Raw genomic sequence first — 20,525 nt, 5'->3', positions numbered from 1 at the left:
GAGTAATAAGAGATGACAGGATGATGCATCTAGGACACGAATAAGGCTTCGAGTAATAAGGGACGAGACAACAGGGATGAATGCCTAGATTAGAAACCGGGGAACGAAGCGATAATATGCCTAATTTACGCCGTGGAGGGAGGGAGGGGGGGGGGGGGGAGAGAGAGAGAGAGAGAGAGAGAGAGAGAGAGAGAGAGAGGGAGATCTTAGTGGGATAGCGCGCCGGGCCCGGGCCGGAGCAAGCATTCGCGGTCTGGCGAGCAGCGAAGAAATACGAGCGGGCTTGATTCCATGTCGGGTGCGATCACACCAGCACTAATGCACCGGATCCCATCAGAACTCCGAAGTTAAGCGTGCTTGGGCGAGAGCAGTACTAGGATGGGTGACCTCCTGGGAAGTCCTCGTGTTGCACCCCTTTTGCTCTCCCCCCTCCCTTTTTCGTTTTTGGATCGCGGTGCAACGAAGAGAACGGACAAGGGGCCGTGCAACGAAGAGAATGAAGAGTAGCGCAGCGCCGTTCCGGCGGGTTCGACCCTTTCACGCGCGTCCGCGGAGAACTCGCTTCTTGTCCGCACAAGAACATTTCAATACGAATCAAGCGGAGGTCAACACCACGCCAAGGCGGGTGTCCGCGGAGCCCGGGCGCCCACGCCAAGACGGGATCATGCCACCCAGCAAGGCCGCTGCGCCGTCCCGGGTAGGCGGGCTTCGCGGAGAACTCGTTCTTCGTCGAAAAATCAAGCGGTAAACACCTACGAGTACTTTGGAACGGACAAGGAATAGTCCGAACGAGTAATACTTTGGAATACCACCGAGGAGCGGAGACGACGGAGTCAAGCATCTAGAGAAGAAATAAGGGTTCGGAGTAGTAAGAGACGACGGAATGACGTGCCCGGGATACAAATGAGCGGCCGAGTTGAGTAATAAGAGACGACAGAATGACGCATCTAGGATACGAATAAGGGGCGGAGTAATAAGAGATGACAGGATGATGCATCTAGGACACGAATAAGGCTTCGAGTAATAAGGGACGAGACAACAGGGATGAATGCCTAGATTATAAACCGGGAACGGCGATAATATGCCTAATTTACGCCGTGGAGGAGGGAGGGAGAGAGAGAGAGAGAGAGAGAGAGAGAGAGAGAGAGAGAGAGAGAGAGAGGAGATCTTAGTGGGATAGCGCGCGGGCCCGGCCGGAGCAAGCATTCGCGGTCTGGCGAGCAGCGAAGAAATACGAGCGGGCTTGATTCCATGTCGGGTGCGATCACACCAGCACTAATGCACCGGATCCCATCAGAACTCCGAAGTTAAGCGTGCTTGGGCGAGAGCAGTACTAGGATGGGTGACCTCCTGGGAAGTCCTCGTGTTGCACCCCTTTTGCTCTCCCCCCTCCCTTTTTCGTTTTGGATCGCGGTGCAACGAAGAGAACGGACAAGGGCGTGCAACGAAGAGAATGAAGAGTAGCGCAGCGCCGTTCCGCGGGTTCGACCCTTTCACGCGTCCGCGAGAACTCGCTTCTTGTCCGCACAAGAACATTTCAATACGAATCAAGCGGAGGTCAACACCCACGCCAAGGCGGGTGTCCGCGGAGCCCGGCCGCCCACGCCAAGACGGGATCATGCCACCCAGCAAGGCCGCTGCGCCGTCCCGGGTAGGCGGGCTTCCGCGGAGAACTCGCTTCGTCGCGAAAAATCAAGCGGTAAACACCTACGAGTACTTTGGAACGGACAAGGAATAGTCCGGAACGAGTAATACTTTGGAATACCACCGGAGGAGCGGAGACGACGGAGTCAAGCATCTAGAGAAGAAATAAGGGGTTCGGAGTAGTAAGAGACGACGGAATGACGTGCCGGGATACAAATGAGCGGCGAGTTGAGTAATAAGAGACGACAGAATGACGATCTAGGATACGAATAAGGGCGGAGTAATAAGAGATGACAGGATGATGCATCTAGGACACGAATAAGGCTTGAGTAATAAGGGACGAGACAACAGGGATGAATGCCTAGATTAGAAACCGGGAACGGCGATAATATGCCTAATTTACGCCGTGGAGGAGGGAGGGGGAGAGAGAGAGAGAGAGGGAGAGAGAGAGAGAGAGAGAGAGAGAGAGAGAGGAGATCTTAGTGGGATAGCGCGCGGGCCGGGCGGAGCAAGCATTCGCGGTCTGGCGAGCAGCGAAGAAATACGAGCGGGCTTGATTCCATGTCGGGTGCGATCACACCAGCACTAATGCACCGGATCCCATCAGAACTCCGGTTAAGCGTGCTTGGCGAGAGCAGTACTAGGATGGGTGACCTCCTGGGAAGTCCTCGTGTTGCACCTTTTGCTCTCCCCTCCCTTTTCGTTTTGGATCGCGGTGCAACGAAGAACGGACAAGGGCCGTGCAACGAAGAGAATGAAGAGTAGCGCAGCGCCGTTCGGCGGGTTCGACCCTTTCACGCGGCGTCCGCGAGAGAACTCGCTTCTTGTCCGCACAAGAACATTTCAATACGAATCAAGCGGAGGTCAACACCCACGCCAAGGCGGGTGTCCGCGGAGCCCGGCCGCCCACGCCAAGACGGGATCATGCCACCCAGCAAGGCCGCTGCGCCGTCCCGGGTAGGCGGGCTTCGCGGAGAACTCGTTCTTCGTCGCGAAAAATCAAGCGGTAAACACCTACGAGTACTTTGGAACGGACAAGGAATAGTCCGAACGAGTAATACTTTGGAATACCACCGAGGAGCGGAGACGACGGAGTCAAGCATCTAGAGAAGAAATAAGGGGTTCGGAGTAGTAAGAGACGACGGAATGACGTGCCGGGATACAAATGAGCGCCGAGTTGAGTAATAAGAGACGACAGAATGACGATCTAGGATACGAATAAGGGGCGGAGTAATAAGAGATGACAGGATGATGCATCTAGGACACGAATAAGGCTTCGAGTAAGAAGGGACGATACAACAGGGAGGAAGGCCTAGATTATAAACCGGGGAACGAAGCGGTAATATGCCTAATGTACGCCGGGGAGGGAGGGAGGGGAGAGAGAGAGAGAGAGAGAGAGAGAGAGAGAGAGAGAGAGAGAGAGGAGATCTTAGTGGGATAGCGCGCCGGGCCGGCGCAAGCATTCGCGGTCCGGGGAGCCGCGAAGAAATACGAGCGGGCTTGATTCCATGTCGGGTGCGATCACACCAGCACTAATGCACCGGATCCCATCAGAACTCCGAAGTTAAGCGTGCTTGGGCGAGAGCAGTACTAGGATGGGTGACCTCCTGGGAAGTCCTCGTGTTGCACCCCTTTTGCTCTCCCCCCTCCCTTTTTCGTTTTTGGATCGCGGTGCAACGAAGAGAACGGACAAGGGGCCGTGCAACGAAGAGAATGAAGAGTAGCGCAGCGCCGTTCCGGCGGGTTCGACCCTTTCACGCGCGTCCGCGGAGAACTCGCTTCTTGTCCGCACAAGAACATTTCAATACGAATCCAAGCGGAGGTCAACACCCACGTCAAGGCGGGTGTCCGCGGAGCCCCGGGCCGCCCACGTCAAGACGGGATCATGCCACCCAGCAAGGCCGCTGCGCTTCGTCCCGGGGTAGGCGGGGCTTCCGCGGAGAACTCGTTCTTCGTCGCCGAAAAATCAAGCGGTAAACACCTACGAGTACTTTGGAACGGACAAGGAATAGTCCGGAACGAGTAATACTTTGGAATACCACCGGAGGAGCGGAGACGACGGAGTCAAGCATCTAGAGAAGAAATAAGGGGTTCGGAGTAGTAAGAGACGACGGAATGACGTGCCCGGGATACAAATGAGCGGCCGAGTTGAGTAATAAGAGACGACAGAATGACGCATCTAGGATACGAATAAGGGGCGGAGTAATAAGAGATGACAGGATGATGCATCTAGGACACGAATAAGGCTTCGAGTAATAAGGGACGAGACAACAGGGATGAATGCCTAGATTAGAAACCGGGGAACGAAGCGATAATATGCCTAATTTACGCCGTGGAGGAGGAGGGGAGAGAGAGAGAGAGAGAGAGAGAGAGAGAGAGAGAGAGAGAGGAGATCTTAGTGGGATAGCGCGCCGGGCCGGCCGAGCAAGCATTCGCGGTCTGGCGAGCAGCGAAGAAATACGAGCGGGCTTGATTCCATGTCGGGTGCGATCACACCAGCACTAATGCACGGATCCCATCAGAACTCCGAAGTTAAGCGTGCTTGGGCGAGCAGTACTAGGATGGGTGACCTCCTGGGAAGTCCTCGTGTTGCACCTTTGCTCTCCCCCTCCTTTTCGTTTTGGATCGCGGTGCAACGAGAACGGACAAGGGCCGTGCGAAGAGAATGAAGAGTAGCGCAGCGCCGTTCCGCGGGTTCGACCCTTTCACGCGGCGTCCGCGAGAACTCGCTTCTTGTCCGCACAAGAACATTTCAATACGAATCCAAGCGGAGGTCAACACCCACGCCAAGGCGGGTGTCCGCGAGCCCGGCCGCCCACGCCAAGACGGGATCATGCCACCCAGCAAGGCCGCTGCGCCGTCCGGGGTAGGCGGGCTTCCGCGGAGAACTCGCTTCGTCGCGAAAAATCAAGCGGTAAACACCTACGAGTACTTTGGAACGGACAAGGAATAGTCCGAACGAGTAATACTTTGGAATACCACCGAGGAGCGGAGACGACGGAGTCAAGCATCTAGAGAAGAAATAAGGGGTTCGGAGTAGTAAGAGACGACGGAATGACGTGCCCGGGATACAAATGAGCGGCCGAGTTGAGTAATAAGAGACGACAGAATGACGCATCTAGGATACGAATAAGGGGCGGAGTAATAAGAGATGACAGGATGATGCATCTAGGACACGAATAAGGCTTCGAGTAATAAGGGACGAGACAACAGGGATGAATGCCTAGATTAGAAACCGGGGAACGAAGCGATAATATGCCTAATTTACGCCGTGGAGGGAGGGGGGGGGGGAGAGAGAGAGAGAGGGGGGGAGAGAGAGAGAGAGAGAGAGAGAGAGAGAGAGGGAGAGCTTAGTGGGATAGCGCGCCGGGCCCGGGCCGGAGCAAGCATTCGCGGTCTGGCGAGCAGCGAAGAAATACGAGCGGGCTTGATTCCATGTCGGGTGCGATCACACCAGCACTAATGCACCGGATCCCATCAGAACTCCGAAGTTAAGCGTGCTTGGGCGAGAGCAGTACTAGGATGGGTGACCTCCTGGGAAGTCCTCGTGTTGCACCCCTTTTGCTCTCCCCCCTCCCTTTTTCGTTTTTGGATCGCGGTGCAACGAAGAGAACGGACAAGGGGCCGTGCAACGAAGAGAATGAAGAGTAGCGCAGCGCCGTTCCGGCGGGTTCGACCCTTTCACGCGCGTCCGCGGAGAACTCGCTTCTTGTCCGCACAAGAACATTTCAATACGAATCCAAGCGGAGGTCAACACCCACGTCAAGGCGGGTGTCCGCGGAGCCCCGGGCCCCACGTCAAGACGGGATCATGCCACCCAGCAAGGCCGCTGCGCGTCGCCCCGGGCTAGGCGGGGCTTCCGCGGAGCACACGCGCTGCGCCGCCGAAAAATCAAGCGGTAAACACCTACGAGTACTTTGGAACGGACAAGGAATAGTCCGGAACGAGTAATACTTTGGAATACCACCGGAGGAGCGGAGACGACGGAGTCAAGCATCTAGAGAAGAAATAAGGGGTTCGGAGTAGTAAGAGACGACGGAATGACGTGCCCGGGATACAAATGAGCGGCCGAGTTGAGTAATAAGAGACGACAGAATGACGCATCTAGGATACGAATAAGGCGGAGTAATAAGAGATGACAGGATGATGCATCTAGGACACGAATAAGGCTTCGAGTAATAAGGGACGAGACAACAGGGATGAATGCCTAGATTAGAAACCGGGGAACGAAGCGATAATATGCCTAATTTACGCCGTGGAGGGAGGGAGGGGGGGGGGGAGAGAGAGAGAGAGAGAGAGAGAGAGAGAGAGGGAGAGGAGATCTTAGTGGGATAGCGCGCGGGCCGGGCCGAGCAAGCATTCGCGGTCTGGCGAGCAGCGAAGAAATACGAGCGGGCTTGATTCCATGTCGGTGCGATCACACCAGCGCTAATGCACCGGATCCCATCAGAACTCCGAAGTTAAGCGTGCTTGGGCGAGAGCAGTACTAGGATGGGTGACCTCCTGGGAAGTCCTCGTGTTGCACCCTTTGCTCTCCCCTCCCTTTTCGTTTTGGATCGCGGTGCAACGAAGAGAACGGACAAGGGCCGTGCAAGAGAATGAAGAGTAGCGCAGCGCCCGTTCGGCGGTTCGACCTTTCACGCGCGTCCGCGGAGAACTCGCTTCTTGTCCGCACAAGAACATTTCAATACGAATCAAGCGGAGGTCAACACCCACGCCAAGGCGGGTGTCCGCGGAGCCCCGGCCGCCCACGCCAAGACGGGATCATGCCACCCAGCAAGGCCGCTGCGCCGTCCGGGTAGGCGGGCTTCCGCGGAGAACTCGTTCTTCGTCGCCAAAAATCAAGCGGTAAACACCTACGAGTACTTTGGAACGGACAAGGAATAGTCCGAACGAGTAATACTTTGGAATACCACCGGAGGAGCGGAGACGGCGGAGTCAAGCGTCTAGAGAAGAAGTGAGGGGGTCGGAGTAGTAAGAGACGACGGAATGACGTGCCGGGATACAAATGAGCGCCGAGTTGAGTAATAAGACGACAGAATGACGATCTAGGATACGAATAAGGGCGGAGTAATAAGAGATGACAGGATGATGCATCTAGGACACGAATAAGGCTTGAGTAATAAGGGCGAGACAACAGGGATGAATGCCTAGATTAGAAACCGGGAACGGCGATAATATGCCTAATTTACGCCGTGGAGGAGGGAGGGGGAGAGAGAGAGAGAGAGAGAGAGAGAGAGAGAGAGAGAGAGAGAGGGAGACCTTAGTGGGATAGCGCGCCGGGCCCGGGCCGGAGCAAGCATTCGCGGTCTGGCGAGCAGCGAAGAAATACGAGCGGGCTTGATTCCATGTCGGGTGCGATCACACCAGCACTAATGCACCGGATCCCATCAGAACTCCGAAGTTAAGCGTGCTTGGGCGAGAGCAGTACTAGGATGGGTGACCTCCTGGGAAGTCCTCGTGTTGCACCCCTTTTGCTCTCCCCCCTCCCTTTTTCGTTTTGGATCGCGGTGCAACGAAGAGAACGGACAAGGGCCGTGCAACGAAGAGAATGAAGAGTAGCGCAGCCCGTTCAGCGGGTTCGACTTTCACGCGTCCGCTGAGAACTCGCTTCTTGTCCGCACAAGAACATTTCAATACGAATCAAGCGGAGGTCAACACCACGCCAAGGCGGGTGTCCGCGGAGCCCGGGCCGCCCACGCCAAGACGGGATCATGCCACCCAGCAAGGCCGCTGCGCCGTCCCGGGTAGGCGGGCTTCCGCGAGAACTAGTTCTTCGTCGACGAACAATCAAGCCCTAAACACCTACGAGTACTTTGGAACGGACAAGGAATAGTCCGGAACGAGTAATACTTTGGAATACCACCGGAGGAGCGGAGACGACGGAGTCAAGCATCTAGAGAAGAAATAAGGGGTTCGGAGTAGTAAGAGACGACGGAATGACGTGCCCGGGATACAAATGAGCGGCCGAGTTGAGTAATAAGAGACGACAGAATGACGCATCTAGGATACGAATAAGGGGCGGAGTAATAAGAGATGACAGGATGATGCATCTAGGACACGAATAAGGCTTCGAGTAATAAGGGACGAGACAACAGGGATGAATGCCTAGATTAGAAACCGGGGAACGAAGCGATAATATGCCTAATTTACGCCGTGGAGGGAGGGAGGGGGGGAGAGGGAGAGAGAGAGAGAGAGAGAGAGAGAGAGAGAGAGAGAGGGAGATCTTAGTGGGATAGCGCGCCGGGCCCGGGCCGGAGCAAGCATTCGCGGTCTGGCGAGCAGCGAAGAAATACGAGCGGGCTTGATTCCATGTCGGTGCGATCACAGCAGCACTAATGCACCGGATCCCATCAGAACTCCGAAGTTAAGCGTGCTTGGGCGAGAGCAGTACTAGGATGGGTGACCTCCTGGGAAGTCCTCGTGTTGCACCCCTTTTGCTCTCCCCCCTCCCTTTTTCGTTTTTGGATCGCGGTGCAACGAAGAGAACGGACAAGGGGCCGTGCAACGAAGAGAATGAAGAGGAGCGCAGCGCGTTCCGCGGGTTCGACCCTTTCACGCGCGTCCGCTGAGAACTCGCTTCTTGTCCGCACAAGAACATTTCAATACGAATCAAGCGGAGGTCAACACCCACGCCAAGGCGGGTGTCCGCGGAGCCCCGGGCCGCCCACGTCAAGACGGGATCATGCCACCCAGCAAGGCCGCTGCGCTTCGTCCCGGGGTAGGCGGGGCTTCCGCGGAGAACTCGTTCTTCGTCGCCGAAAAATCAAGCGGTAAACACCTACGAGTACTTTGGAACGGACAAGGAATAGTCCGGAACGAGTAATACTTTGGAATACCACCGGAGGAGCGGAGACGACGGAGTCAAGCATCTAGAGAAGAAATAAGGGGTTCGGAGTAGTAAGAGACGACGGAATGACGTGCCCGGGATACAAATGAGCGGCCGAGTTGAGTAATAAGAGACGACAGAATGACGCATCTAGGATACGAATAAGGTGCGGAGTAATAAGAGATGACAGGATGATGCATCTAGGACACGAATAAGGCTTGAGTAATAAGGGACGAGACAACAGGGATGAATGCCTAGATTAGAAACCGGGAACGGCGATAATATGCCTAATTTACGCCGTGGAGGCGGGGGGGAGAGAGAGCGAGAGAGAGAGAGAGAGAGAGAGAGAGAGAGAGAGAGAGGGAGATCTTAGTGGGATAGCGCGCCGGGCCCGGGCCGGAGCAAGCATTCGCGGTCTGGCGAGCAGCGAAGAAATACGAGCGGGCTTGATTCCATGTCGGGTGCGATCACACCAGCACTAATGCACCGGATCCCATCAGAACTCCGAAGTTAAGCGTGCTTGGGCGAGAGCAGTACTAGGATGGGTGACCTCCTGGGAAGTCCTCGTGTTGCACCCCTTTTGCTCTCCCCCCTCCCTTTTTCGTTTTTGGATCGCGGTGCAACGAAGAGAACGGACAAGGGGCCGTGCAACGAAGAGAATGAAGAGTAGCGCAGCGCCGTTCCGGCGGGTTCGACCCTTTCACGCGCGTCCGCCGAGAACTCGCTTCTTGTCCGCACAAGAACATTTCAATACGAATCAAGCGGAGGTCAACACCCACGCCAAGGCGGTGTCCGCGGAGCCCCGGGCCGCCCACGTCAAGACGGGATCATGCCACCCAGCAAGGCCGCTGCGCTTCGTCCCGGGGTAGGCGGGGCTTCCGCGGAGAACTCGTTCTTCGTCGCCGAAAAATCAAGCGGTAAACACCTACGAGTACTTTGGAACGGACAAGGAATAGTCCGGAACGAGTAATACTTTGGAATACCACCGGAGGAGCGGAGACGACGGAGTCAAGCATCTAGAGAAGAAATAAGGGGTTCGGAGTAGTAAGAGACGACGGAATGACGTGCCCGGGATACAAATGAGCGGCCGAGTTGAGTAATAAGAGACGACAGAATGACGCATCTAGGATACGAATAAGGGGCGGAGTAATAAGAGATGACAGGATGATGCATCTAGGACACGAATAAGGCTTCGAGTAATAAGGGACGAGACAACAGGGATGAATGCCTAGATTAGAAACCGGGGAACGAAGCGATAATATGCCTAATTTACGCCGTGGAGGGAGGGAGGGGAGAGAGAGAGAGAGAGAGAGAGAGAGAGAGAGAGAGAGAGAGAGAGAGGAGATCTTAGTGGGATAGCGCGCCGGGCCCGGCGAGCAAGCATTCGCGGTCTGGCGAGCAGCGAAGAAATACGAGCGGGCTTGATTCCATGTCGGGTGCGATCACACCAGCACTAATGCACCGGATCCCATCAGAACTCCGAAGTTAAGCGTGCTTGGGCGAGAGCAGTACTAGGATGGGTGACCTCCTGGGAAGTCCTCGTGTTGCACCCTTTTGCTCTCCCCTCCCTTTTCGTTTTGGATCGCGGTGCAACGAAGAGAACGGACAAGGGCCGTGCAACGAAGAGAATGAAGAGTAGCGCAGCGCCCGTTCAGCGGGTTCGACCCTTTCACGCGCGTCCGCGGAGAACTCGCTTCTTGTCCGCACAAGAACATTTCAATACGAATCAAGCGGAGGTCAACACCCACGCCAAGGCGGGTGTCCGCGGAGCCCGCCCACGTCAAGACGGGATCATGCCACCCAGCAAGGCCGCTGCGCTTCGTCCCGGGGTAGGCGGGGCTTCCGCGGAGAACTCGTTCTTCGTCGCCGAAAAATCAAGCGGTAAACACCTACGAGTACTTTGGAACGGACAAGGAATAGTCCGGAACGAGTAATACTTTGGAATACCACCGGAGGAGCGGAGACGACGGAGTCAAGCATCTAGAGAAGAAATAAGGGGTTCGGAGTAGTAAGAGACGACGGAATGACGTGCCCGGGATACAAATGAGCGGCCGAGTTGAGTAATAAGAGACGACAGAATGACGCATCTAGGATACGAATAAGGGGCGGAGTAATAAGAGATGACAGGATGATGCATCTAGGACACGAATAAGGCTTCGAGTAATAAGGGACGAGACAACAGGGATGAATGCCTAGATTAGAAACCGGGGAACGAAGCGATAATATGCCTAATTTACGCCGTGGAGGGAGGGAGGGGGGGGGGAGAGAGAGAGAGAGAGAGGGGGGGAGAGAGAGAGAGAGAGAGAGAGAGAGAGAGAGAGAGAGAGAGAGAGAGAGAGAGAGAGAGAGAGATCTTAGTGGGATAATAAGGGAAGAGATAACAGGTTGGTAGAATTAGGGGCGGACTATTGATAGATTACAGAAGAAGGACAATTATTTAGAATTGGAATGAGGGAGAGAGGAATATTAAATGATAGAACAAAGATAATTATCTGTAATAGATATAAGGGACATGCTAAGAAGAGATTAGTGAACAAAGATTAATGTCTAGGATAGAAATAATGGAGTGAAGTTATAAGATTTTTATTTACATCATGGAGATAGGAGCGAACGCCTAGAGGATGAGAGATAGAGAGAGAGGGATGGAGAAAGATAGAGAGTTAGGGTGAGATAGAGAGGACGGTTGATGGCGAGGACGCCAACACTTCAGCACCGAAGGCGTCACCTCGGTCAACCGGAGTCAACACGCCCGCTATGGACCACGGTCAACCAGAGTCAACCAAAGTCAACATGCCACAACCGTCAACGAGCACGTATCCAACCACGCACGTCCCTACGCGCGTCATGACACGACGCCAGAGGCAGATCCACAACTGCCCTTTGGCGTGACACGGCGCACGTCTTTATTTTCTCGTCATTCTCTCTTTCCTCCAAGGCCTATATATAGGCCATTGTTTTCAAGAAACATTAGGCAATCATAATTCAAGAATCGAGTTTTTGTTTAACTCTTCTTGGAGGATATCCCAGCCTCCCCTATCTTCCACCTTCCAAACCCTAGTCGCCATCGCCGCCGCCATCGCCGCCGCCACCGCCGCTGCCGCCACTGCCGCGGCCTTGCGATGTCGGCCTCCCCTCTCCTCTCTCTTTCTCTTCTCTCTCTTTCTCTCCATTCTCTCTTTCTCTCTCTCTCTTCCTCTCTCTCTCGCCCAAGGCTACCCAGGTAGTCTGCCAAGGGGCCACCCAGGCTGCCCGCGCGCGGCCCACGCATTGCCGGCGCCCCGCCCGTGCTTCGCCCACGCGCCGCCCACGCGCCGCCTTTGCGCCGCACGTACGCCGTCCGCGCGCCGCCCTCGCCTGCCCTAACAGCCTTCGCCAGGGCCGCCCGAGACCGCACTCCGGCTGCCCCTGTCTGGACGCCGTCGGCGCTTCAAGCCGCGCAGGCGCGCCAGCGCTGGTGTTCGCCCACACTTGATCGCGCCCACGACAACCGCACTTATCCAGGGCCACTCAACGCCCAGATTCGCCCAGCCTCGTCACGTTCAGAATTGCCTGCAACCTCTTCACGCATTGCGGTGCTGAGTTACGCCTGAACTCTTTGGTGTCGACGTGTTCTCCGTTCAGTGTTTTCTCGAGAAGTTTCCACCACCGTCGGAATCTGAATTGGTTTGGATTCTCTGCTTCTTCAACCTACCTCTCGAGTGTTTCCTCGTGACGCGAATTCGACGTATTGTTTTCGGTGCTTAGGCATCGTCGCGGTGGGGGAAGACAGTACTCCCGCCCTCGATAAGGGTCGGAGCTGCACCACCAAATTTTCATCGGTTTTAAAGTCCGGATCCGACCGTGAATTTCTGTGGATTGTTTTATCCCTCACGCCTATCCTACCCCTAGTCCTGTCATCCCGCCCATTCTCGCCTACCCCGTAGTCGTCCTACGTCAACGGTAGCATTAATTAAGAAAAATAGATTTATTTAATTATTGGAGGTTGTAGAAAATGACTGGAGCTGTTTTATCATTTTATTGGCGTTGTTATTTATTAATTTCATTATTAATTAGATTGGAGAATATTTGAATATGTTTATTTTAGTTTATAGTACTCTCTGTTGGATTTTTAATAATGCTTGTTTGATGGTATGTTTAGTTGACCTAAATTGGGAGGATTATAAAAAAATTTCATTTTGAATGGTAGGTGCTGTTTCATGTTTGGCCACAATCCACGATTTAATTTCCTTGTAAGCTTAAATTATGCTCCATAGTTACTTGGGATCATTTTTTCCATGAGCGCAATTAAGAAGTCTAATATTCATTTTGTATTGATATTTGTTACAAAGTTAATTCTTTCAAAAAATACCTTTTGATTAATTTTAGATAAGTCTATGTTTTATTCCTTGTGGCATGTTGAAGCTGAGACAAACATGTTTAGCGTCACAAGGCACATAATTGTTGATAAATATTATCTCTGTGTGTAGATTGTGGGCAATTTATCTTATGTGGAGCCTAAGCAAACAAATGGTCCACTTTCCTTTGTTACAGCAACGTCTTAGAGTTTATTTCCCGTGGAACAGATACCATTACAAGTCAAAAGTTCAATTCATTAAAGTTATGGTTTTATTTATTTTCTTTGCCTTCGTTATGCCAAAAAGATTAAGGCTGTACAATTCATTAAAACAATATTTACACAACCCCAGGTCGTGTTCTTCCCAAGCTTGCTAGGATGACATCTCCCTACCTGGCAATTCTTTCAGAGATCTCCTGCAATAAACTCATAGACCTTTCCATCAACATGGATCCAGCTGCACCCAGCCTCCTTCCTCAGTCCCAGCTCCTTCATCGTCTTTCTCAACCTTCCCACTTCGTCCCATCTCCCTTCAGCTGCAAGCAGATTCGACACCGAAACGTAATGCTCAGGCTTCTCCGGCTCCATCGCCATCAACCTTCCAGCAATCTCATCCCCTATCTCAAACTTCCCATGGATCCTGCAACCCCCCAGAAGCAAGCTTAGCATCTGCGTGTCTGGTTCCACGGTAATCGCCGCCGCCTCCTTGACTCTCCCCGCTCTCGCCAGCATATCCGCCATGCAAGCGAGGTGTTCAACCTTTGGCTTCAAGGAGTACTTCCTCTTCATCTCCTCAAAAAGCTGCACCCCAGTCTCCACCATTCCTGCATGGCTGCAAGCTGCAAGCACTCCAATGAATGTGCAAGAATCCGGTTCAATTATCTCTTCCTTCTCCATCCTTCTCAGAAGCTCCACTGCTTCCGGCCCTCGCCCATGGACTGCATACCCCATGATCATCGCATTCCATAACACCACACTCTTCCCCTTCATCTTCTTCTCCATGCAGTCGAAGAACCGGTGAGCGTCATCGATGGCGCCGGATTTGGAGAACATACTGATGACTGAGCTGGCTACGAACACATCTTCCTCGTCGCAGAGGCCTAGCTTCATGGCGTAGCAGAGGAGCTCTTGGCCTAGTTTCAGGGCAGAGAGCTGGCCGGCAGCGGAGAAGGCGGCGGCGATGGCAATTGCTGAGGGCTGGTGGATCTGGCGGAAGTACTCGAGCGCTTTCGCCGGGTGGCGGCTCTGGGCCAAGCCAGAGACAATGGCATTCCATGCAATTGATCTCTTCTCCTTCATTCCATGGAAGATAACCTCTGCAGATGCCAATTCTCCACACTGGGCATAGAGAGACAGCAGGGAGACCTGGATAAATGCATCGTCTTCGAGCGAGCTCCTGAGAGCAAACCCATGAGCAGATCTTCCTCTTCGAAGATCTCGCCGGTGAGCGCAGGCCGACAACACGCTCCCCACACCGAATTCATCTGGCTGGAGGCCACTGGAGACCATCTGGAGATGGAGATCCAGAGCTCTCTGTGAATCATCAGTCCTGGTGTGGCCTCCTATCAAAGCATTCCATGAGCTAACAGTTTTCCTCGTCCCCAGCGAGGAGAAGAAGAGCTTCTCCGCCGCCATGGTATACCCACACCTGCAGTATGCTGCAACCAGAGCATTAAACACCAGCTCAGCAGACACAAGCCCAGCTCTGATGGCATACCCATGAAGCTCCATCAAGGTGCCGATCATGGCGTGGATCGAAGCAATCGAGATGACATTCAAGAGGGTGACCCCGTCGACATTCTCACCATCCATCGCCATGGCCCGGAGCAGGTCAAGGGCCTTGTGGGCCTCTCTGGCCCGAGCGAGCCCGCCAAGCATCACATTGCAGGTGACCCTGTTCTTATTCTGGAGCACTCTGAACAAGACCTCGGCCTCCTGCAACTCCCCACACTTGCAGTACATGTCCAGGAGGGAGTTGCAAACACAAGTGAGACGAAGAAGCTGGAGTTTCAAGGCCAGGCCATGGACACCCCTCCCCAGTTCAATCCATCCTTTGGAAGCGCAAACGGGTAGAACAGCAATCATGGTGGCATCATCTGGGCACAGATTATCTTCCCCAAGAACCAATCTTTCAAAGAAATCAATGCAATTCTCTGCCATTCCGGCCTCGGAGCACCCCTGAATTATAGAGTTCCAAGAGACTAAGTTTCTCACAGGCATAGTATCAAACATCTGGAGAGCATCATCAAGCTGCCCACATCTACAGTACAAGGAAACCAAGGAATTGCAGACAAAGACGTCGGCACCAAGGCCGAGCTTCGCCGCCATGGCCTGAACCTGCCTCCCCTCTTCCAAAGCTAAAATCCCAGCACAGGCCCTGAGCACAGAAGGAAGAGTAAACCCATCTGGGTAGAATTCTGCAGAGATGATCATACTCTGAAAGGATTGAAGCGCCTTCTCCCACTGTCGGTTGCGAGAGAACCCACTGATGAGAGCGTTCCAGAGGACGAGAGTTCTTGTTTGAACAGCTTTAAAGACGGCGAGAGAGCTATCCGGTGAGCCGCAGGCCGAGTACATGGAGAGGAGATTGGCGATGATGAGAGGGTTTTCGGTTAATCCTTCTGAGGAGATGAGTTTGTGGGCTTGGCGGCCCAATTGAAGATCGTTGCAGGCGAGGAGGAAGGTTTGGAGAGATTGGCTGCAACGGCGGTGGCGGGGGGAGCTTTGGAGGAGGAGAAAAGCGCCATGTAAATCGCCATTTTTGCAGAGGGTCTCGAGCTTGGTTCTTGCGGTGGGTCGAGAGAGGTTGGAATTGCAAGAGGGGGACGAAGGAGGAGGTCGGCTGAGATGGGTATCTTTCCTTTGGAGAGGTAGGAGGGAGGAGAGTGATACTGCCCCTATCTCCATCTCTGGCTCTCTCTCAAGGTGAAATTCTTCATGGAGGAAGTTTTTTTATGATGAAAGATTGAAAGAGAAGAAGAAGAAGCTTTGGGCTTAGTTTGCAATAATTTAGGGATCTACACGCGTCATCCATCACGCGTCACCATGGCGGAAACGTGACAGATGAACAGTGATGGTTTTAGGGGTCGTGACAGGATGACGAAGGGGTCGTGACTGGGACGTGATGGTGATGGGGTGCCCCGGATGCGTGACGTGACGGAACGGCCATCACAGATGACGGCCGTGCCGGAATTTTTGAAGTAGTTAAAACGGACAGAAAATACAAGTAAAAATCATTATTTTTAAGCTGTCAAACGGCAGAGATTTTGCCACATGACGTCGCCATTTTGATTTCCTGTCATTTTGCACAGAATTCCCTGTTTTCTTGAGCGCGCAAACCGACGCCGCCTATAAACCGATTCTCTGTCCTCCAAATAAGGTTTTATTCATGTCACCGGTGACTTTGATGCCGTCACGGTGACGGGTACGCGACAGGACGCCCTATGGAGGGACGTGTGACGGGAGCATGACAGCTTTTTCTATATGCTGGGATGCGTGACGGGACGGTGATGTGATGAAAGTTCGTCATGTCACCGTTCATCACGTTTCGTCATCTGTTCCGTCACGTCTGGGCCGTCACGTCCCGGACGTGCTGTTCCTTAGTTTGCATATGAAATAAATTACATAGATATAGGCTTCTAGTTTTAGAGATTTTTTCTTTCCTTGGATCAACAGAAGGCTCTATAAAGATGGAGTTTGCATGCTTTGGTTCTTTTGGTGGTTTTGGAGTCCTACTGTTATTGGTTCTTTGGGAGTTCACCCTAAGTGCTTGTGGGCTCAAAAAATGAAACTTAGCTCCTATAGGCTCAATCATTTAATTGGTTTCTCCAGGCAAAGTTTATACTTGGAAGTAGGTTTGGTTTTTTTATTTGAAATCTAATTAATCATTACAATCCGAAGAGTGTAGAGATATGGTTGAAGAATCAAAGTTTGCTTCTTCATTCATAATTCAGATATTGGTGATTTATGAACATCCAATGTTAGGATTTATGGCTTGTTCAATATGGAATGGTCAAACGTTGGTCAAATAAATTTTGCCTTCATAGCAAAAACCCATATGCAACAATGGATTAATGGTCATAAATCATTTTGGAATGAGATGGAATGAATTAGTACTTTGAATCTTCATATTTATGAGAACGGTGACATTTTCACTGAAAGTCAAATGGACAAAACTAATATTCTGAGTAAAAATATTTGTGATATTAAGCTCAAGATGCCATATTAATTGACTCGTTGGAATACTTTTGGCCCATATGAATTGAATTTACAAACTAGCCTCCATTTATGAATAAATCAAATGCAAGATTTATTCAAAAAAATTATAGAAGAAAAAGTGTGAGAGGTTTTTATTCGTTCATATGATGGTCAACAAAAGTCATATTTTTGATGAAAGCATTTTACTTTATTTTGAGATTTAACAGTTTTTGTTGATGTTTTATATGAATTTTAAGGCATATCTAAAAATTATTTTTTATTTAAAAACTGAACATGAAAGATATCGACAGTTATTTGTTGCGTTAACACTACTGTGTAAGATAAAATAATTAATGTACAGAATAGGTTGGATTACTTGAACTTTAGAGGGACATTATGGGTTTTTGGATATAACATTCTTTAAAGTCAGCGGGATTAGAGTGAACCCATCAGGCGTAATTTCTGTAGAGATGATCATCTTCTGGATTTCTTATATGGCATTTCCCGTAGCCAATTGCGAGAAAACCTGCTTGTGTGAGTGTACTGGTACATGATAGTGACTTAATATTTTGTGAGCTGAGGTGAAGTATATTAATGCAGACCAAAATGTAAAGACTCCCTTTTCCTGTTAAGACATGTTATGCTTGAAATCTACAGGCCTAGTTTATTGGTATTGTATATTTTTGCATAGTTCTCAATTAGAACGGTTTGAACCTATTAGTGAAGACCAAGATTTTGCAATCTGCAGCTAAAATACTCATTGGCCATTGATGACATTTATTCCACCAACATAATGTGGCTAAATGATAGGCTCAGTTTTCATTATTTTGAAGTCAGCTATGCTATGATGATATGACCACTAAAACACTCATTGACTGTTGATGACATTTATTCCACCAACATTATGTGGCTAAAAGACTGGCTCAGTTTTCATTATTTTCAAGTCTGCTATTCTCTGATGATATGGGTACTAAAACACTTGTTGACGTTTGATGACATTTATTCCATCAACATTATGTGGCTAAAATATCGGCTCAGCTTTCATTAATTTTGTTTGACACTACTGGAATTATATCCAAACTTTGGACATCTCTATGATACTTTATCTAAGGAAAAAAAATATTGTTTCCAGGATATCTCCTAAAATGGTAAATTGTCTTTACAGATTGTGATTTGCACATTTGTTTTTCATTAAATAAGCTTGTCTCCAGAGATGCTTCAACTATCTTCACAATATACTTATTTGACAACAATGCCAAAGATGGGCATCACCAGAAGTCACCACATGAGCAAGACCCATCCCTAAACAAATGGAACCGGGTACGATCCCTGACCACAATCTCCCTTTTGTATATCTTTGATATCAGCTTGGTTGCAGCATGGCAGTCACTGCACACGCGCAGGTTCTTCACCACCCTAATCGTCGTCCCCGGCCCGGTCCTCAGCAGTGCAAATGCAATTGCCAGCCTCTCACTATGAAACCCAAGCGATATCTCCTTGTCTTCCTCATCCACATCCAATATCACCTCCCTCGTCTCCGCCACATACCCCCCCGCCCTCAGCCGCCTCTCCACCTCCTCTACCATCTCCATCACCTCCCTCACCCTCTCCCCCGCCGTAAACTCATAAATCTCCCCACCCACCTCGACTGCACTGCACCCGGGCTCCTTCCTTATCCCTTTCTCGCTCATCGCCCTCCTCACCCCCAACTTCTTCTCGTACTCCCCTCTCATGGCGTACAAGTTGGACAGCATTACGTACCCCGAGCTCTGGCTCGGGTCAGCCTCTAGAAGCTGCCTCGCCAGGCTCTCCCCTGCCACACCATAACCATGGACGCGGCAGCCACGAATTAGGGTTCGACAGATGACCATATTGGGGGCCATAGGCATAGACTCCACGAAGCCCAGAGCCCGCGGGATCTGCCCGGCCCTGCTGAACATGTCTACCATGCAGCCGTAATGCTCAATTCCGGGCTCGAGCATGTGCTCGTCCCTCATGGCGGCAAAGTACCGACACCCCTCATCGACGAGGCCGCCATGGCTGCACGCAGAGAGCACCGCGACGAAGGTCACCGCGTCTGCCGCCCCGCCAGCCTTCTTCATCCTCTCGAACACGGCCACAGCCTCCCCGCCACGGCCATGCATGGCCAGCCCACCAATAACAGCGGTCCAAGAAACCACAGTCCTGACAGGCATTTCCTCGAACACCGCAAGCGCGCCGTCCACGTCCCCACACTGCGCCAGAGCGTTGATCATGGCGTTCCCAAGCTCCACGCTCTTAACAATGGCGGGGTTTTTCTCAACGTAGGAGCAGACCCACCTGCAAGTTTCCAAGGCGCCGAGGTCTGCGCAAGCGGAGAGAACGATGACGAGAGTGACGTCGTCCGGGGCGGCCTCGGAGCTCTGCATGGAGCGAAAAAGGGAGATAGCCTCGTTGCAGAGGCCGGCCCGGACGCACCCGCCAATCATGGCGCTCCACGTCACGGAGCTGGCCTTGTCCATGGAGAGGAAGAGCTTCCTGGCGGAGGCTATGGCGGAGGAGCAGCCGTAGGCGTGGAGGAGAGTGTTCAAGACGAAGGGGTCTTCGGAGAGGCCGAACTTGAAGGCGGAGGCGTGGGCTTGGGAGGTGGCGGAAGAGGGAAGGCCGGCGCAGGCTTTGAGGAGAACGGGGAAGGTGAACTTGTTGGGGGAGACGCGGCTTCGGAGCATGAGAGAGAAGAAGGAGAAGGCGCGGGGGAGGGAGAGTTTGGAGGTGGCGTGGGCGCGGATGAGAGAGTTGAAGAGGAAGGCGTCGAGTGGGGGAGGGGAGGAGGAGGGGAAGAAGAAGAGGGAGGTAGCGGTGGGGGGGTCAGCGGTGGAGATGAACTTGGTGAGGACGAGGGGGTTGGAGTGGAGGCCGGACTTGAGGAGGTGGGCGAGGGTCTGGCGGAGGGAGGAGGGGGAGTTGGCGCAGGAGCGGAGAAGGGAGAGGCAGTGCTGCTCCGCTGCTCTGCTTGGGCTGGGGGGTTGAGGTCTGGAGAGAGGAGGGGTGGGTGGGCGGGGTGGTCGCATGCTATCTATCTCATGAGGGGAGCGAAAACCCGTAGGACTGATAATCTGATATGAGAGAGAGTTAAGAAAGAGATGAAGATGAAGCGAGAGAGAGGGAGAGGGAGAGAAAGTTGAGGGAGGGAGGGCGGGAGAGAGTTAGGATAAAGAGTGAGATAGGGGAGAGAGAGTTAAGAAAGATATGAGATGAAGAGAGAGAGGGAGAGGGAGAGGGAGAGAAAGTTGAGAGAGGGAAGAGATGAAGAGAGAGTTAGGATAAAGAGTGAGTTAGGATAAAGAGATGAAGATGAAGAGAGAGAGGGAGAGGGAGAGAAAGTTAAGAGGAGGGAGGGAGGGAGAGAGTTAGGATAAAGAGCGAGAGAGGGGAGAGAGAGTTAAGAAAGAGATGAAGATGAAGAGAGAGAGGGAGGGTGGGAGAGAGTCAGGATAAAGAGTGAGAGAGGGGAGAGAGAGTTAAGTTAAGAGAGGGAGGGAG

At 52.3% G+C, this 20,525-nt stretch overlaps 1 protein-coding gene, 11 non-coding genes and 1 pseudogene across 12 annotated transcripts; 11 read left to right on the top strand and 2 right to left on the bottom strand.

Moving 5' to 3' along the window:
• Positions 1–296: 296 nt before the first annotated feature.
• LOC144708105 (5S ribosomal RNA) lies at positions 297–415 on the top strand. The gene has a single exon (XR_013582651.1). It is a non-coding gene; the product is annotated as a 5S ribosomal RNA (ribosomal RNA).
• An 841-nt stretch (positions 416–1,256) lies between these two features.
• Positions 1,257–1,375, top strand: LOC144708094 (5S ribosomal RNA). The gene has a single exon (XR_013582642.1). It is a non-coding gene; the product is annotated as a 5S ribosomal RNA (ribosomal RNA).
• An 835-nt stretch (positions 1,376–2,210) lies between these two features.
• Positions 2,211–2,326, top strand: LOC144708175 (5S ribosomal RNA). Its single transcript, XR_013582713.1, has one exon. It is a non-coding gene; the product is annotated as a 5S ribosomal RNA (ribosomal RNA).
• Positions 2,327–3,157: 831 nt separating this feature from the next.
• LOC144708178 (5S ribosomal RNA) lies at positions 3,158–3,276 on the top strand. The gene has a single exon (XR_013582715.1). It is a non-coding gene; the product is annotated as a 5S ribosomal RNA (ribosomal RNA).
• An 850-nt stretch (positions 3,277–4,126) lies between these two features.
• Positions 4,127–4,242, top strand: LOC144708171 (5S ribosomal RNA). Its single transcript, XR_013582709.1, has one exon. It is a non-coding gene; the product is annotated as a 5S ribosomal RNA (ribosomal RNA).
• An 842-nt stretch (positions 4,243–5,084) lies between these two features.
• On the top strand, positions 5,085–5,203 carry LOC144708169 (5S ribosomal RNA). The gene has a single exon (XR_013582707.1). It is a non-coding gene; the product is annotated as a 5S ribosomal RNA (ribosomal RNA).
• An 850-nt stretch (positions 5,204–6,053) lies between these two features.
• LOC144708161 (5S ribosomal RNA) lies at positions 6,054–6,172 on the top strand. Its single transcript, XR_013582700.1, has one exon. It is a non-coding gene; the product is annotated as a 5S ribosomal RNA (ribosomal RNA).
• An 825-nt stretch (positions 6,173–6,997) lies between these two features.
• Positions 6,998–7,116, top strand: LOC144708157 (5S ribosomal RNA). The gene has a single exon (XR_013582696.1). It is a non-coding gene; the product is annotated as a 5S ribosomal RNA (ribosomal RNA).
• An 844-nt stretch (positions 7,117–7,960) lies between these two features.
• On the top strand, positions 7,961–8,079 carry LOC144708162 (5S ribosomal RNA). Its single transcript, XR_013582701.1, has one exon. It is a non-coding gene; the product is annotated as a 5S ribosomal RNA (ribosomal RNA).
• An 853-nt stretch (positions 8,080–8,932) lies between these two features.
• LOC144708145 (5S ribosomal RNA) lies at positions 8,933–9,051 on the top strand. Its single transcript, XR_013582685.1, has one exon. It is a non-coding gene; the product is annotated as a 5S ribosomal RNA (ribosomal RNA).
• Positions 9,052–9,907: 856 nt separating this feature from the next.
• Positions 9,908–10,026, top strand: LOC144708148 (5S ribosomal RNA). Its single transcript, XR_013582688.1, has one exon. It is a non-coding gene; the product is annotated as a 5S ribosomal RNA (ribosomal RNA).
• A 3,034-nt stretch (positions 10,027–13,060) lies between these two features.
• LOC144707867 (pentatricopeptide repeat-containing protein At1g18485-like) lies at positions 13,061–15,753 on the bottom strand. Its single transcript, XM_078581118.1, has one exon. The coding sequence runs from the start codon at positions 15,711–15,713 to the stop codon at positions 13,212–13,214; it is 2,502 nt and encodes an 833-aa protein (XP_078437244.1). The 5' UTR covers positions 15,714–15,753; the 3' UTR covers positions 13,061–13,211.
• Positions 15,754–18,217: 2,464 nt separating this feature from the next.
• On the bottom strand, positions 18,218–20,177 carry LOC144707660 (pentatricopeptide repeat-containing protein At5g66520 pseudogene; annotated as a pseudogene).
• Between the last annotated feature and the right edge of the window lie 348 nt (positions 20,178–20,525).

This window comes from Wolffia australiana, chromosome 9, assembly GCF_029677425.1.
Source record: "Wolffia australiana isolate 7733 chromosome 9, ASM2967742v1".
NCBI classification, from domain to species: Eukaryota; Viridiplantae; Streptophyta; class Magnoliopsida; order Alismatales; family Araceae; genus Wolffia; species Wolffia australiana.
The sequence above is the reverse complement of the archived record's forward strand: the minus strand, read 5'-3'. Positions and strand labels throughout refer to the sequence as shown.

What these genes read in the sequence shown, in the direction of transcription:
- LOC144707867 (XM_078581118.1), bottom strand. Translation starts at nt 15,713, where the DNA reads ATGGAGATAGGGGCAGTATCACTCTCCTCCCTCCTACCTCTCCAAAGG.